The sequence below is a fragment of the Budorcas taxicolor genome, chromosome 14 (genome assembly GCF_023091745.1).
Source record: "Budorcas taxicolor isolate Tak-1 chromosome 14, Takin1.1, whole genome shotgun sequence".
NCBI classification, from domain to species: domain Eukaryota; kingdom Metazoa; phylum Chordata; class Mammalia; order Artiodactyla; family Bovidae; genus Budorcas; species Budorcas taxicolor.
In genome coordinates this window covers 1,334,469-1,349,601 of record NC_068923.1, presented here as the reverse complement: position 1 = coordinate 1,349,601, position 15,133 = coordinate 1,334,469, and the positions used below count along the sequence as shown (strand labels likewise).

At 42.0% G+C, this 15,133-nt stretch overlaps 1 protein-coding gene across 2 annotated transcripts in view; it reads left to right on the top strand.

Moving 5' to 3' along the window:
• Positions 1-15,133, top strand: part of KCNQ5 (potassium voltage-gated channel subfamily Q member 5) — a 629,123-nt gene that overhangs the window by 483,934 nt on the left and 130,056 nt on the right. For both annotated transcript variants that reach the window (XM_052651428.1, XM_052651427.1), the window contains exons 4-5: positions 13,429-13,604; positions 14,174-14,299. In XM_052651428.1, coding sequence (XP_052507388.1) covers positions 13,429-13,604; positions 14,174-14,299 — 302 coding nt within the window. The remainder of the gene's footprint in view (positions 1-13,428; positions 13,605-14,173; positions 14,300-15,133) is intronic.

Sequence of the window (15,133 nt, the reverse complement as noted above, 5' to 3'; positions counted from 1 at the left end):
TCAGCTTCTTCAGCATTACTGGTTGGGGCATAGACTTGGATTACTGTGATATTGAATGGTTTGCCTTGGAGACAAACAGAGATCGTTCTGTCGTTTTTGAGATTGCATCCAAGCACTGCATTTCGGACTCTTTCGTTGACCATGATGGCTACTCCATTTCTTCTAAGGGATTCCTGCCCACAGTAGTAGATATAATGGTCATCTGAGTTAAATTCACCCATTCCAGTCCATTTTAGTTCGCTGATTCCTAGAATGTAGACATTCACTCTTGCCATCTCTTGTTTGACCACTTCCAATTTGCCTTGATTCATGGACCTGACATTCCAGGTTCCTATGCAATATTGCTCTTTCCAGCATCGGACCTTGCTTCTATCACCAGTCACATCCACAACTGGGTATTGTTTTTGCTTTGGCTCCATCCCTTCATTCTTTCTAGAGTTATTTCTCCACTGATCTCCAGTAGCATATTGGGCACCTACTGACCTGGGGAGTTCCTCTTTCAGTATCCTATCATTTTGCAGTCTATAAGCACGTCAAATCAATAGATTGTACACCTTAAACTTACACCATGTTTTTGTCAATTTCATGTCAATAAAGCCGAGTGGAATTTGGGTAGAACAATTTAAGCTGCACAAGTAGCTATTTGTCTAAAATGTTTTTTCTTTTTGCAACATAGGAGCATTTAAGAGGAGACAGAACATTTTAGTACACTGTAGCAAACAGAGACAGCCTTGAGGCTCATTGGCTTCAACTTCCTTTGTTCATCTCTTAGTGTGTGAAGCAGTTAATTAAGGGTCAAGCATTGTCTTAGACACTTGCATTAAAATAAGTATTCATTCATTCATTCATCTGATCGTCAAACTGTTGCAAATATTTATCATGTCCCATCCATGTACCAGGCATTGCTAAATGCTTTATGTGCACCAGTGTTGTCAAAGGGGAAAGTCTTCCTCCCGGGGGCATTTTGCAATGTTTGGAGATGTATTTGGTTGTTGTAAATGGGAAGGAGTTGCTACTGGCACCTAGTGGTAGAGGCCAGGGTTGCTTCCTAACATTCTGCAATGCCTGGAACAACCCTCTGGGGGGTGGGGGGGGGAGGGGGTGGGGGGGCGGGAAATGACCTGGTCCCAGTGTCAGTAGTGCCAAGGTTGGAAAGCCCTGAGGCCCATCATTTCATTTAGTCCTCCAAACAGTGCCATAAAGCAGACAGTATCATTGCCATGTCCTCCTTAAAAACAAAGAACTGAGGCTTGCAGGGCTCAACTAGCCAAGGCACAACACCTACAAGTGGCTGTGCTGGCCCTTACCTGACTCCCGAGCTGTGCCCTTGAGAGTCATGGCGCATCACTCCTTGGATAATGAAAATCAGGGTGAAGTAGGTGCAGGGTTTGTGGTCGGGGGAGGGAAAAAGGGGCAGGCTGCAAAAACAGGTGGAAACTAGAGCAAGAATAAATTTGTTATTGTATAAAGTGCTCACGAAAGAGAGAAATGCTGGGAAATTAAAGCAGAAATAAATTATATTAAAAGAGACAGTACTTTTATGGATAAATCCATAGAAAATGGAGTTAGAGAAAGAAATAAAGTGCTAATAAACAAGAAGAAGCACCAAATGGCATGGAAAAATAAAAAACAAGTAATCTTAATTTCGAGCTCCTAAATGCCCCTCCCAACAGAAACAATTTTGGAAGTGGGGAAGAAACAATTATTGATTATAATTATCCCATTAGAAATGTGGAATATAGGCTTACATGGTATTAGGAAGTAGGCTCACATACTCACTGAATCACTTAGTGATATATGGATTAATTCTTGAGATTTGAGGAGACTGCAGATTTGAACACTGGAACTTTGCTCTAGTATTAGCAAAATCAATACAAATTGATCACACTGGGCCCTGGGTAGAAGGGATTAGTCACTGAAACACTGAAAAATCCTCATTATAAGGTGGATTCACATCCAAGGTTATCCTGTTATGGAGTGACAGCTGGGTTAAAGCAACATTTGAACTTGGTGGGCTGTTTTGTTGCTACAATTACACGACACAATTCACCTATTAGGGAGTATATTTTAGTACACTTGGCTTAATTTAAAATCATAAAGGGAAGAACTAAATCAGATGTATAAAACAATGCACAGATGAACACTTCTAAACTAGTAATTATTAGGAGAGAGAAATTTTCTAGAGGCAAACCACAAGGAGGGTTCATCTTGACATTTATAATAGAGTAACTGTCTGGAGACTTTAGGCTTTAAGGTTTTTTGTAAATTATGATAGTGTCTCAGAAAGTTTCCTGTACCAGCTAACATTAATTTCCCCTTGCACTGTAAGCTCATTTCATCTTGTTGCCTCTGGTCAAAACAGAATTGCAGCAAATACTACATTCCTGGTGATTCCATCCTCTCTCACCATGTTATCTGTTCTAATTCCTTGAGCTCTTTTCAGTAGCGTCACTATAAGCTAAACTTTGGAATAGCTGCTATAAAATATCAAAAGTTTAGACATAAGTATAAGGTAAGAAGTGCTGGCGGCTGCAACTGTGCACATAGCGCAGCCGAGAGGAGCTACCCCACATCCGAGGTCAGGAGCAGCAGCCGAGAGGAGCTACCCTGCATCTGAAGTCAGGGGTGGCGGTTGAGAGTGCCAGGCTGCAACAGCGCAGGAGCAGCCGAGAGGAGCTACCCCATGTCCGAGGCCAGGAGCAGAGGCCGGAAGGAGCAACCCCACATCCAAGGAGCAGTGGACGCGCGGGCACCCGAAGGCCTCGAGGAGCTATTCCACGTTGAAGGTCAGGAGGGGTTGGTGGTGAGGAGGTACTCCTCGTCCAAGGTAAGGAGCAGCGGCTGCTCTTTGTTGGAGCAGCTGTCAAGAGATACCCCACATCCAAGGTAAGAGAAACCCAAGTAAGATGGTAGGTGTTGCAAGAGGGCATCAGAGGGCAGACACACTGAAACCATAATCACAGAAAACTAGTCAATCTAATCACACTAGGACCACAGCCTTGTCTAACTCAATGAAACTAAGCCACGCCCGCAGGACAACCCAAGACGGGTGGGTCATGGTGGAGAAGTCTGACAGAATGTGGTCCACTGGAGAAGGGAATGGCAAACCACTTCAGTATTCTTGCCTTGAGAACCCATTAACAGTATGAAAAGGCAAAATGATAGGATACTGAAAGAGGAACTCCCCAGGTCAGTAGGTGCCCAATATGCTACTGGAGATCAGTGGAGAAATAACTCTAGAAAGAATGAAGGGATGGAGCCAAAGCAAAAACAATACCCAGTTGTGGATGTGACTGGTGATAGAAGCAAGGTCCGATGCTGGAAAGAGCAATATTGCATAGGAACCTGGAATGTCAGGTCCATGAATCAAGGCAAATTGGAAGTGGTCAAACAAGAGATGGCAAGAGTGAATGTCTACATTCTAGGAATCAGCGAACTAAAATGGACTGGAATGGGTGAATTTAACTCAGATGACCATTATATCTACTACTGTGGGCAGGAATCTCTTAGAAGAAATGGAGTAGCCATCATGGTCAACGAAAGAGTCCGAAATGCAGTGCTTGGATGCAATCTCAAAAACGACAGAACGATCTCTGTTTGTCTCCAAGGCAAACCATTCAATATCACAGTAATCCAAGTCTATGCCCCAACCAGTAATGCTGAAGAAGCTGAAGTTGAACGGTTCTCTGAAGACCTACAAGACCTTTGAGAACTAACACCCAAACAAGATGTCCTTTTCATTATAGGGGACTGGAATGCAAAAGTAGGAAGTCAAGAAACACCTGGAGTAACAGGCAAATTTGGCCTTGGAAAGCGGAATGAAGCAGGGCAAAGACTAGTAGAGTTTTGCCAAGAAAATGCACTGGTCATAGCAAACACCCTCTTCCAACAACACAAGAGAACACTCTACACATGGACATCACCAGATGGTCAACACCGAAATCAGATTGATCATATTCTATGCAGCCAAAGATGGAGAAGCTCTATACAGTCAACAAAAACAAGACCAGGAGCTGACTGTGGCTCAGACTATGAACTCCTTGTTGCCAAATTCAGACTTAAATTGAAGAAAGTAGGGAAAACCACTAGCCCATTCAGGTATGACTTAAATCAAATCCCTTATGATTATACAGTGGAAGTGGGAAATAGATTTAAGGGACTAGATCTGATCGACAGAGTGCCTGATGAACTATGGACTGAGGTTCATGACATTGTACAGGAGACAGGCATCAGGCCCATCCCTGCAGAAAAGAAATGCAAAAAAGCAAAATGGCTGTCTGGGGAGGCCTTACAAATAGCTGTGAAAAGAAGAGAAGCGAAAAGGAGGAAAGGAAAGACACAAGCATCTGAATGCAGAGTTCCAAAGAATAGCAAGAAGAGATAAGAAAGCCTTCCTCAGAGATCAATGCAAAGATATAGAGGAAAACAACAGAATGGGAAAGACTAGAGATCTCTTCAAGAAAATTAGAGATACCAAGGGAACATTTCATGCAAAGATGGGCTTGATAAAGGACAGAAATGGTATGGACCTAACAGAAGCAGAAGATATTAAGAAGAGGTGGCAAGAATACACAGAAGAACTGTACCAAAGAGATCTTCATGACCAAGATAATCACGATGGTGTGATCACTCATCCAGAGCCAGACATCCTGGAATGTGCAGTCAAGTGGGCCTTAGAAAGCATCACTACCAACAAAGCTAGTGGAGGTGATGGAATTCTAGTTGAGCTATTTCAAATCCTGAAAGATGATGCTGTGAAAGTGCTGCACTCAATATGCCAGCAAATTTGGAAAACTCAGCAGTGGCCACAGGACTGGAAAAGGTCAGTTTTCATTCCAATCCCAAAGAAAGGCAATGCCAAAGAATGCTCAAACTACCACAGAATTGCACTCATCTCACACGCTAGTAAAGTAATGCTCAAAATTCTCCAAGCCAGGCTTCAGCAATACGTGAACCGCGAACTTCCAGATGTTCAAGCTGGTTTTCGAAAAGGCAGAGGAACCAGAGGTCAAATTGCCAACATCCGCTGGATCATGGAAAAACCAAGAGAGTTCCAGAAAAACGCCTATTTCTGCTTTATTGACTATGCCAAAGCCTTTGACTGTGTGGATCACAAGAAACTGTGGAAAATTCTGAAAGCGATGGGAATACCAGACCACCTGACCTGCCTCTTGAGAAATGTATATGCAGGTCAGGAAGCAACAGTTATAACTGGACATGGAACAACAGACTGGTTCCAAATAGGAAAAGGAGTACGTCAAGGCTGTATATTGTCACCCTGCTAATTTAACTTCTATGCAGAGTACATCATGAGAAACGCTGGGCTGGAAGAAGCACAAGCTGGAATCAAGATTGCTGGGAGAAATATCAATAATCTCAGATATGCAGATGACACCACCCTTATGGCAAAAAGTGAAGAAGTAAAAAGCCTCTTGATGAAAGTGAAAGAGGAGAGTGAAAAAGTTGGCTTAAATCTCAACATTCAGAAAAGGAAGATCATGACATCTGGTCCCATCACTTCATGGGAAATAGATGGGGAAACAGTGGAAACAATGTCAGTTTATATTTTGGGGGGGCTCCAAAATCACTGCAGATGGTGACTACAGCCATGAAATTAAAAGATGCTTACTCCTTGGAAATGACCAACCTAGATAGCATTTTGAAAGGCAGAGACGTTACTTTGCCAACAAAGGGCCATCTAGTGAAGGCTATGGTTTTTCCAGTAGTCACGTATGGATGTGAGAGTTGGACCATGAAGAAGGCTGAGCGCCGAACAATTGATGCGTTTGAACTGTGGTGTTGGAGCAGACTCTTGAGAGTCCCTTGGACTGCCAGGAGATCCAACCAGTCCATTCTGAAGGAGATCAGCCCTGGGATTTCTTTGGAGTGAATGATGCTAAAGCTGAAACTCCAGTACTTTGGCCGCCTCATGCGAAGAGTTGACTCATTGGAAAAGATTCTGATGCTGGGAGGGATTGTGGGCAGGAGGAGAAGGGGACGACAGAGGATGAGATGGGTGGATGGCATCACTGACTCAATGGACGTGAGTCTGAGTGAACTCCGGGAGATGGTGATGGACAGGGAGGCCTGGAGTGCTGCGATTCATGGGGTCGCAAAGAGTTGGACACGGCTGAGCGACTGAACTGAACTGAACTGGTAGACTGCAAAGTGATTATTAGTTAACAACTCCATCATTTCACATAATTACCATTTCTTTTTTTGTGGTGTAACATTTAAGCTTCACTCTATTAACAATTTTCTTTTTTTTTTAATAGTTTTTTATTTTTTTAATTTTAAAATCTTTAATTCTTACATGTGTTCCCAAACATGAACCCCCCTCCCACCTCCCTCCCCATAACATCTCTGTGGGTCATCCCCATGCACCAGCCCCAAGCATGCTTGTATATAATACAGCATTATTAACTATAAACACCCTTCTTTACATTGGATCCCCAGAACCCGTTCACCTTATAACTGGAAGTTTGTAATCTTTCACCAAGCTCTCCCCATTTCTCCCTCCTACTTTCCTCCAGTAACCATGATTCTAGTCTCCGTTCCTTTGAGTTTTACTTTTTGAGATTCCACATATGAGTGATATACAGTATCTATCTTTCTCTATTTGGATTGTTTCAGTTGGCTTATTGTCCTCAAGGTCAGTCCATGTTTTTGCACACATTAACATTTCCTTCTATCTCACGGATGAACAATATTTCAATAAAGATAGATAGATCTTCTTTATTTATTCATTCATTCATCGATGGACACAACTTGCTTACATATCTTGGCTATTGAGAATAATGTTGCAATGTACATGGGGATGCAGGTATCTCTTCAAGATCCTGTTTTAGTTAACTCTGGATATAAACCCAGAAATAGGATTGCTCTGATAGTTCTATTTTTAATTTTTTTAGGATCCTCCATACTGTTTTCCATAGTGGCTGCACCAATTTACATTCTGACCAGCAAAGCAGAAGCGTTCTCATTTCTCCATACCCTCACCAACACTTGTTATCTCCTATCTTTTTGATAATCACCACTTTAACAGGTTTTGGTTTTCATCCCCTAATGTTCAGTGATATTGAGCACCTTTTCAATACATCTGCCATTTGTATGTCTTCTTTGGGAAAATATCTATTTGGATCTGCTGCCCAATTTTTAATTTTATTTTTTTTACTATTGAGTTGTATGAGTTATTTGTATATTATGGATATTAAATTCTTTTCAGCTATGTGATTTGAAAACATTTTCTCTCTTTCATTGCCTTTCCATTATGTTAATGGTTTCCTTTACTATACAGAAGTTTTCAGCTTGCTATAGTTTCACTTGTTAATTTTTGCTTTTCTTGCCTTCACTTCTGATGTCAAACCCAAAATATCATTGCCAAGGCCAATGTCAAGAAGCTTACCCCCTGTTTTCTTTTAGGAGTTTTATAGTTTCGGGTGTTGCATTTAAGTTTTTAATCCATTTTGAGTTAATTATTATGAGTGGCGTGTGATAGGGTCCAGTCTCACTCTCTTGCATGTGCCTGTTCAGTCTTCTCAACACCATCAATTGAAGAGACTGTTCTTTCCCTTCCCCACTGTGTATTCTTGGCTCCTCTGTCATTAATTAATTGTCCATATATGTGTGTGGCTTCATTTCTGGGCTCTCTGTTCTGTTCCGTTGACCTTTGTGTGCTTTTATGCCAGTTTCATACCATTTTGATACTACAGCTTTGTATTATAATATGAAGTGAGGAAGTGTGATGTTTCTAGTTTCATTCTCCTTTGTCAAGGTTGTTTTGGTTATTCAGGGTTTTTTTTGTTATTCCATACAAATTTAGAACTAATGTTCCATTTCTGTGGGGGGAGAAAAAACACTTTAATCTGGTAGAGATTGCATTGAATCATTGCTTTGGGTAGTACAGACATTTTAATAATATGAATTGTTCCATCAGCGTGGAGTATGTTTCCATATTAGTGTCTTCTTCAGTTTCTTTGATCAATGTTTTGTAGTTTTCACTGACCTGATTTTCCACCTCCTTGGTTTAATTCCTTCCTAAATATTTTATTCTTTTTGACGTTGCTGTGAATGGGACTTTTTTCTCCGTTTCTCTTCCTGATAAATGGTTGTTGGTGTGTAGAAGCACAACTGATTTTTGAATTATTTATTTTGTGTTGTACAACTTTATTCATTATTTCCAACATTTGTTTTGGTCAAATGTTTAGGATTTTCTATACATAATGCTTTGTCATTTGCAAGTAGTGACAGTTTTACTTCTTCCCTTCTGATCCGAGTGATTTTTACTTCTTCTCTTGCCTACTTGCTCTAACTAGGACTTTCAATTCTGTATTGAATAAAAGTGGCAAGCATGAGCATCCTTAACTTGTTCCTGTTCTTACAGGGAAAGTTGTCAGTTTTTTAGCACTGAATCTGATGTTCACTATGGGCTTGCTTTGTGGCCTTTATTATGTTGAGGTACATTCCCTCTATATCCACTTCATTGAGAGCTTTTATCATGAAAGTGTGTGAATTTTGTCAAATGCTTTTTCTACATCTATTGAGTTAATTATATCACTTTAATTTTCTTTTGTTAATGTGGTGTATCACACTGATTTGCAGATACTGAGCCATCCTTGCATCCCTGGAATAAACCCTACTTGATCGTGGTATATGATCCTTTTAATGTATTGTTGAATTCAGTTTCCTAAGATTTTGTTAAGGACTTTTACATTTATGTTCATCACGGATGTGTACTTTTATCTTTGGACAAGGTCCAAAACCTTGTCTGATTTTGATATTAGATTAGTGCTAGTGCTAAGTCACTTCAGTCGACTCTTTGTGACCCTATGGACTGTAGCCTGCCAGCCTCCTCTGCCCATGGGATTCCCCAGGCGTGAATACTGGACTGGGTTGCCATTTCCTTCTCCAGAGGGGATCTTCCGACCCAGGGATCGAACCCAGGTGCCCTGCATTGCAGGTGGTCGCCTGCATTGTAGGTGGATTCTTTACCAACTGAGCTACCAGGGAAGCCTTTTAGGGTAATCCTGACCTTGTAAAATGAATTCATAAATGCTTCCTCTACTTCTGTTTTTTTTATGAAAGAGTTTGAGGAGGATTGGTATTTATTCTTCAGATGATGTAATTCACCGCTGAAGCTATCTGGTCCTGGATGTTTTTGTTCACTAGGAGGTTTTTGATTACTGATTCCATCTCTTTGTTAGTGATTGGCCTGTTCAAATTTTCTATTTCTTCCTGAGTTAGCCTTGTTAGATTGTATGTTTCTAGTAAGTTAACTATTTCTTCCAGGTTGTCTGTTTCACTAAGATCTCTTTCTGGGAGTTTGTCTTGTTCTTTTGTTTGGAACATATTATTTTATTTCTTCATTTTCCTTGACTCTCTGTTAATTTCTGTGCATCAGATAAAGCTAGCCACCTACACTAGTCTTGACTGACAGATCTTGTATAGGAGATGAACATCATCAATTAGCCTAGCCTTTGCCTCTCATTGTCTCTGAAACGTTTGTAATTGTCTAACCACTGTGTTCTTAGTGGCTCCCAGTGGTCAAATATGTGCCAAGACTCATCAGTGTCTCAAGTAGAGGGTCACAGTCATCTTCTGGATGAATGCCAGTTGGAAGTTGGACCCTCAGGCACCATCTGGGAAAATATGTGATTAGACCCTATCCAGGGAGAAACTGGGAGGTAGGCATTTCTCCTGCTCCCTCTGTGCTGCTGCTGCTACTAAGTCACTTCAGTTGTGTCCAACTCTGTGCGACCCCATAGCCCACCAGGATCTTCTGTCCACAGGACTCTCCAGGTAAGAACACTGGAGTAGGTTGCCATTTCCTTCTCCAGTGCATGCTAAGTTGCTTCATTTGTGTCCGACTCTGTGCGACCCTACGGACAGCAGCCCACCAAGCTCCTCTGTCCACAGGATTCTCTAGGCAAGAACACTGGAGTGGGTTGCCATTTCCTTCTCCAGTTCCCTCTGTACTGGACCCAGTTATTAATATATAGCCATGAAGTGGGGGCGGGGGACTGCGGGGTCCTGAACCCATCAAGAACTTTCTTTGCTGTAGCCCTGTAGGACTCCTGGATGCAAGCCCTGTTGGCTGTCAAAGCCAAGTGATCCAGGGGGTTTTCTCCCAGCAGCCTCAAAAGCTGGGCCACCAGATATGTATAAAAACTCCTCGAGAAGGATACTGGCAAATTGGAGCAGGCCAGAGGGAGAGGGCAGGAGATATGTCCAGTGGCTCCTGTGACCTCAGGAGAGAACTGCAGTCACTCTCCAGATGCATCTAAATTAGAGGCCTGATCTGTGGCAGTAGCTTGTAAAGTAGGCAAGTAGAATCCTCTCAGGAAAAGACAGGGAGATGGGCATTTCTACAGCCCAGGGCTCACACTCACTAACACCTGCTTCCCTGTTGGCTACAGCGTGTGTCTCATGGATGCCAGCCTCACGGCTTTCAGGGCTAGGCGGTTGGGGGACCTATCCCTCTGGTAGGAGTCTTAAAAATTGGGGTGCTAAATGCGGGGTTCAAACTCTCAGTCTCTCAGGGAGAAACTAGGAGTTTGAGGTCCCTCCCGTGTGTCTGGCACTATGCTAGGAGTGGGGTTTATGGTGACTACGTCTCAGCCTCTCCTGCTGTTTTGATGTGAGCGTTCTCTTTCTGGATTTCCTCCAGAGGGAATTGCTGCATGTGTAGCTGCTCATGTGGTGTGTCTGTGAGAGGAGGGCAGTTAGGAGCCTCCTGTGAGGCCATATTTAAAGGCCACACCTACCCACACTTATAAAAGGTAAACCTTAGTGAGTATTGCTTTTTATAAATGTCAATGAATGACGGCTATAAATTATTACATTGCTGTAGAATTCTGTGCTGGTTTGATTAACTTAAGAGTATTTTTGATTGATGTTCCAGTTATTAAGCCACTGACGTGGTAAGAGAAGAAAGCTCAAGCTACTTTTAAATGTTTATTAACTTGAGTTTATTCTATAAACATTTACTGAGTGCCTGCTCTGTTCTAGGTACTTGGGATACAAGTATCCAACCTTGTGGAAGCTCTAGTCTCCTAAGTAATGGACTACAAAAATAATACATACATTACATAAAAATAAGACAAGAGTACTCATAACTTCTAAAATATTAACCTGGGAAATATCTAGATGTACCGACAGCAAAACTCCAGCCGATGACTATAACCCAAGCAGAAGCATTTTTGTTGCTGACTCACCGTGCCATTTGGTTGCTCACTTATGACTTGATTTCACTGAATTCTGACTTTTTGATCTGAATTACAATAAGGGTGTTAAATCAAATCTGTGGTTACCTTTGCATATTTTGTGACTTAAAATCTTTAGTTTATGATTCACTGTGTGCATAGTTTTTGAAACTGTCTCAGACCTACAGGGTTTCTTTTACTTTCTCTAGGTTTTGTCACTAAAAACATACTTTTGCGCTGTAGTGTAACCGCTCTATAGCTAATTTTTAAAAACTGATACAATATGTGTTTTCTGTGTTTCACTTTGTTCATCTAGAATATCTAACAGATATTGGTGTTACAAGGATCAAAATAATATGACATTTGTAAAAAACTTAACACTAAGGAAAATGACTGCGCAAAGTAAATTTCAAGTCTGTATTTTTTGCACCCACACTAGTCATTTATTTATTTCAACTATTTATAATATTTTAGCATAGTAAGTAGGGTATTGTATCTTTTTCTTTGTACACTTGTGAGGAAGTAGTACTACAATGAGAAATAGAAGCATAATGTATATCCAGCAGGGCCATATAAGGAATGTTTCTTTGTCTATAAACCACTTGTCTCAGAAGAAAATCCCTCTGAATGATGAAAACCAAGAGATGTTTTCACACTTAACTCTTTTTAAAGTTTTTTTCCTGATTTCAAAAGATGTTTTCATTGTTATAAAATGCCAAGATTAATGAAATTAATAACTTCAAAAGTGGAAAGTCCTTTATCCACATTCTCATCCTGCCTGTCTACCCATAGAGAGAATTAATATTCTATGTATATCCTCACATGTTTTTCCTAGTTGTATAATGTATTTTTTATTAAGTAAGTCTACACTGTACATTCTGCTTTGCAACTGATTTCTAGTCACTTAATGTGCCTGGTGTTTGTATTAACATATTCACTTTCCTCTCCTCTCCAGTAGCTACAGAGAAAAAGAAAAGGATACGTTTGGGGCTGGCTGTGGGCCCAACCACAAACTCACTCAGCCTACAGATCTAAGAGTAGAAATGCCTTCCACTGACCTGTGTGCCAACCTCCAACCCTCTCTCCAAGTGCTGACCCAAGAGGGCACCAGGAGAGTGACTCTAAAGATCCTCACAGTGCACATCCAGGGGCCAGACCTTCCTGGGAGCATGAAGGACTGGGCTGAATGAAAAATCCACATTCACTCAGTGGTTAACCCTGAGGACCCCAGAAACATAGTAAATGCTGCACCCTGAGGGGTCTGAGTGTTGCTGCCTGGCCTTGCACGCCCACCTGGCGCAGAAAGGATATTTTATTGAAGATGAGCAGGTCAAGCTGACTTACCGTAAAATCACCATTGGAGGCTATTCATCCCACTTCACTCCTCCCACTTCAAAGCTACTTTCCATCACTCCAATATTTACCCTTGGAGCGATTAAGTCCTCCTTTCTCTTTTCTGTGCTTTCGTTAGCTGCTCTTTTTAGCAGGTATGATTTAAGCCAAATGTCAATATGTCAGACATTAAATCTCCATTCCCATGCACAGTGTGTACAATTGCCTCCTCCGTTATAACAAACGGAATGTCAATTAACTTGAGTGCAGAAGTTACACAAAACTGACTGACAGCAGTTTAGAAAGGACTCTACCCAGAGCGCTTGAAGTATTTAGCTTAGTTGAGGCCTTTCTTTCAGTCTGCAAAGCTGCAGACACAACAACAGAAGTGAAATTTTTGTAGGAAGGAGCGACAAGCTTTGGGGGCAAGAAAACAGGAAACCTGATTGTGCCAAGCAGCACTTTCACAGCTAAATGATGCCTCCACGGCATCATCGGGGAAGCTTTGGGGCTGGGGCTCCTGCCGGCAGGACACCCCCCTCCAACCGTGACGCCAGGACTGCAGTGGAGGGTGCCCCCAGCCCCTAAGCCCCCCAGAGCACCAGACCTTCTGAAGGCCACGTCCAGTTCTTCGAAAATTAAACAGGAAGTGGTCCAAACCGGATGGCTAAAGCAGAGAATGGCCGAGGGGTAAGAACGAGTCAGCAGAAGGCTCCGTCCTCCACCTTCCGCTCCTCGGCCGTCACAGAGCTCACGTGGCGGCCGCCAGCCTGGAGCTCAAGTCCTGCTCCCAGGGCCCCAAATAGGGCCAAAGTGACGCGTTCTGAAATCCTCTCTGGGAAACGAAAACCTCTTGGCTGTGCGACTTATGGCTGCTTCAACCTGTTTCTTTCAGATACCATTGTCCTCATCGCCTCCATAGCGGTCGTTTCTGCCAAAACTCAGGGTAACATCTTCGCCACGTCGGCACTGCGCAGCCTGCGCTTCCTGCAGATCCTGCGCATGGTGCGTATGGACCGGCGCGGCGGCACCTGGAAGCTGCTGGGCTCCGTGGTCTACGCGCACAGCAAGGTGAGCTCACACCTTCCGCACCCGCGGCCGCCCTGGTCGCCAAACTCTTCGAAAGCAAACTTGGGCTTTTCAGAAACTGGCTAAAGCCATGCGAGGACACAATGTGGATTATGTAAAAGTCACCATAAATATCCAAGCAGTAGTCAAACACATGAAATCATGCTCAGATTTTGTTTTTGTTCCTGTTTCAAGTATTTTTCACCTCTAAAAAATCTCTCTTTCTTTTTATATCTATAAGGCTTCCCTCATAGCTCAGTCGGTAAAGAATCTGCCTGCAATGCAGGACCCGGGTTCAATTCCTGGGTCGGGAAGATCCCCTGAATAAGGAAATGGCAACCCCCTCCAGTATTCTTGCCTGGAGAATCCCATGGACAGAGGAGCCTAGCAGGCTATAGTCCATGCGGTCGCAAAAGTCAGACACCACTTAGTGACTAAACCACCACCACCACCACCACCACAACCATACCCAAGCAGTAGTCAAAGACATGAAATCATGCTTAGATTTTGTTTTTGTTCCTGTTTTGAGTATTTTTCACCTCTAAAACATCTCTCATTCTTTTTATATCTAGGAATTAATCACAGCTTGGTACATAGGATTTTTGGTTCTGATTTTTTCGTCTTTCCTTGTCTATCTGGTGGAAAAGGATGCTAATAAGGAGTTTTCTACATACGCAGATGCTCTCTGGTGGGGCACGGTGAGTGCGAAAATCCGGTTTTATTTATGGGATGTTGTGAGATGTTTCCTTTGAATATAGTGCAGTGATTCCCATGAGTGGTCTCAGTAAAACTATAAAAGAACTTCCAAAAGGGAAGTTTTGTGCAAATACACAGCACTTTTAATTATCTGAAGAGTTGCCTCATCTGCTTAGGTCTAACAAAGTTCTCTTACAATCAACTTACTGCTTCATGCATGCCAGTCTGTTGCAAAATAAAAACGAATAATTTTTTAGCCTTGATTAAAATGTTCACGGGCTCACTTATTTAACTTTGTGGAGCGCAGCTTTGAAGTACAAATTGTTGTGTTGTTTGTCACTCATCAGAAAGTTTATCTGAGGCTTTAAAAAAGAAATAGTAGCTGAACAAAAGCTATGAGTAAAATTGTGGTACAAAAAGGGAAAGAGAAAAGAGTGGTAACCATCTGTGAGATCAGAGATTACAGACACTGTGTTTCAAATTTTTCTACTCTTTTTCCTTTATATTGTTGTTAAAGGATGGTTTTCCAAACAAATAAAAGTTAAAACATGACTCTCGTACACATAGAAAATAAAGCATGTGTAAATATTTTAAGTTATTATCAATGACGGAACTAAGAAGATGTTACAGCCAGTTCAGAGGACTATCCACAGAACAGAAGTGTGTGAGGATTCGGAGTATTGAATGTGCAAACAGAGGCAAACCTGGCTTCTTCCACAATGAAAGCAGGAAGTCAGAGGAACCCCCACCAGACAGGATTTATTTACATATCTATAGACAAGAATTATTTTGCATTCCTGCTGCAACTTACACAATCCTAAAATAGCTCAAAGGCC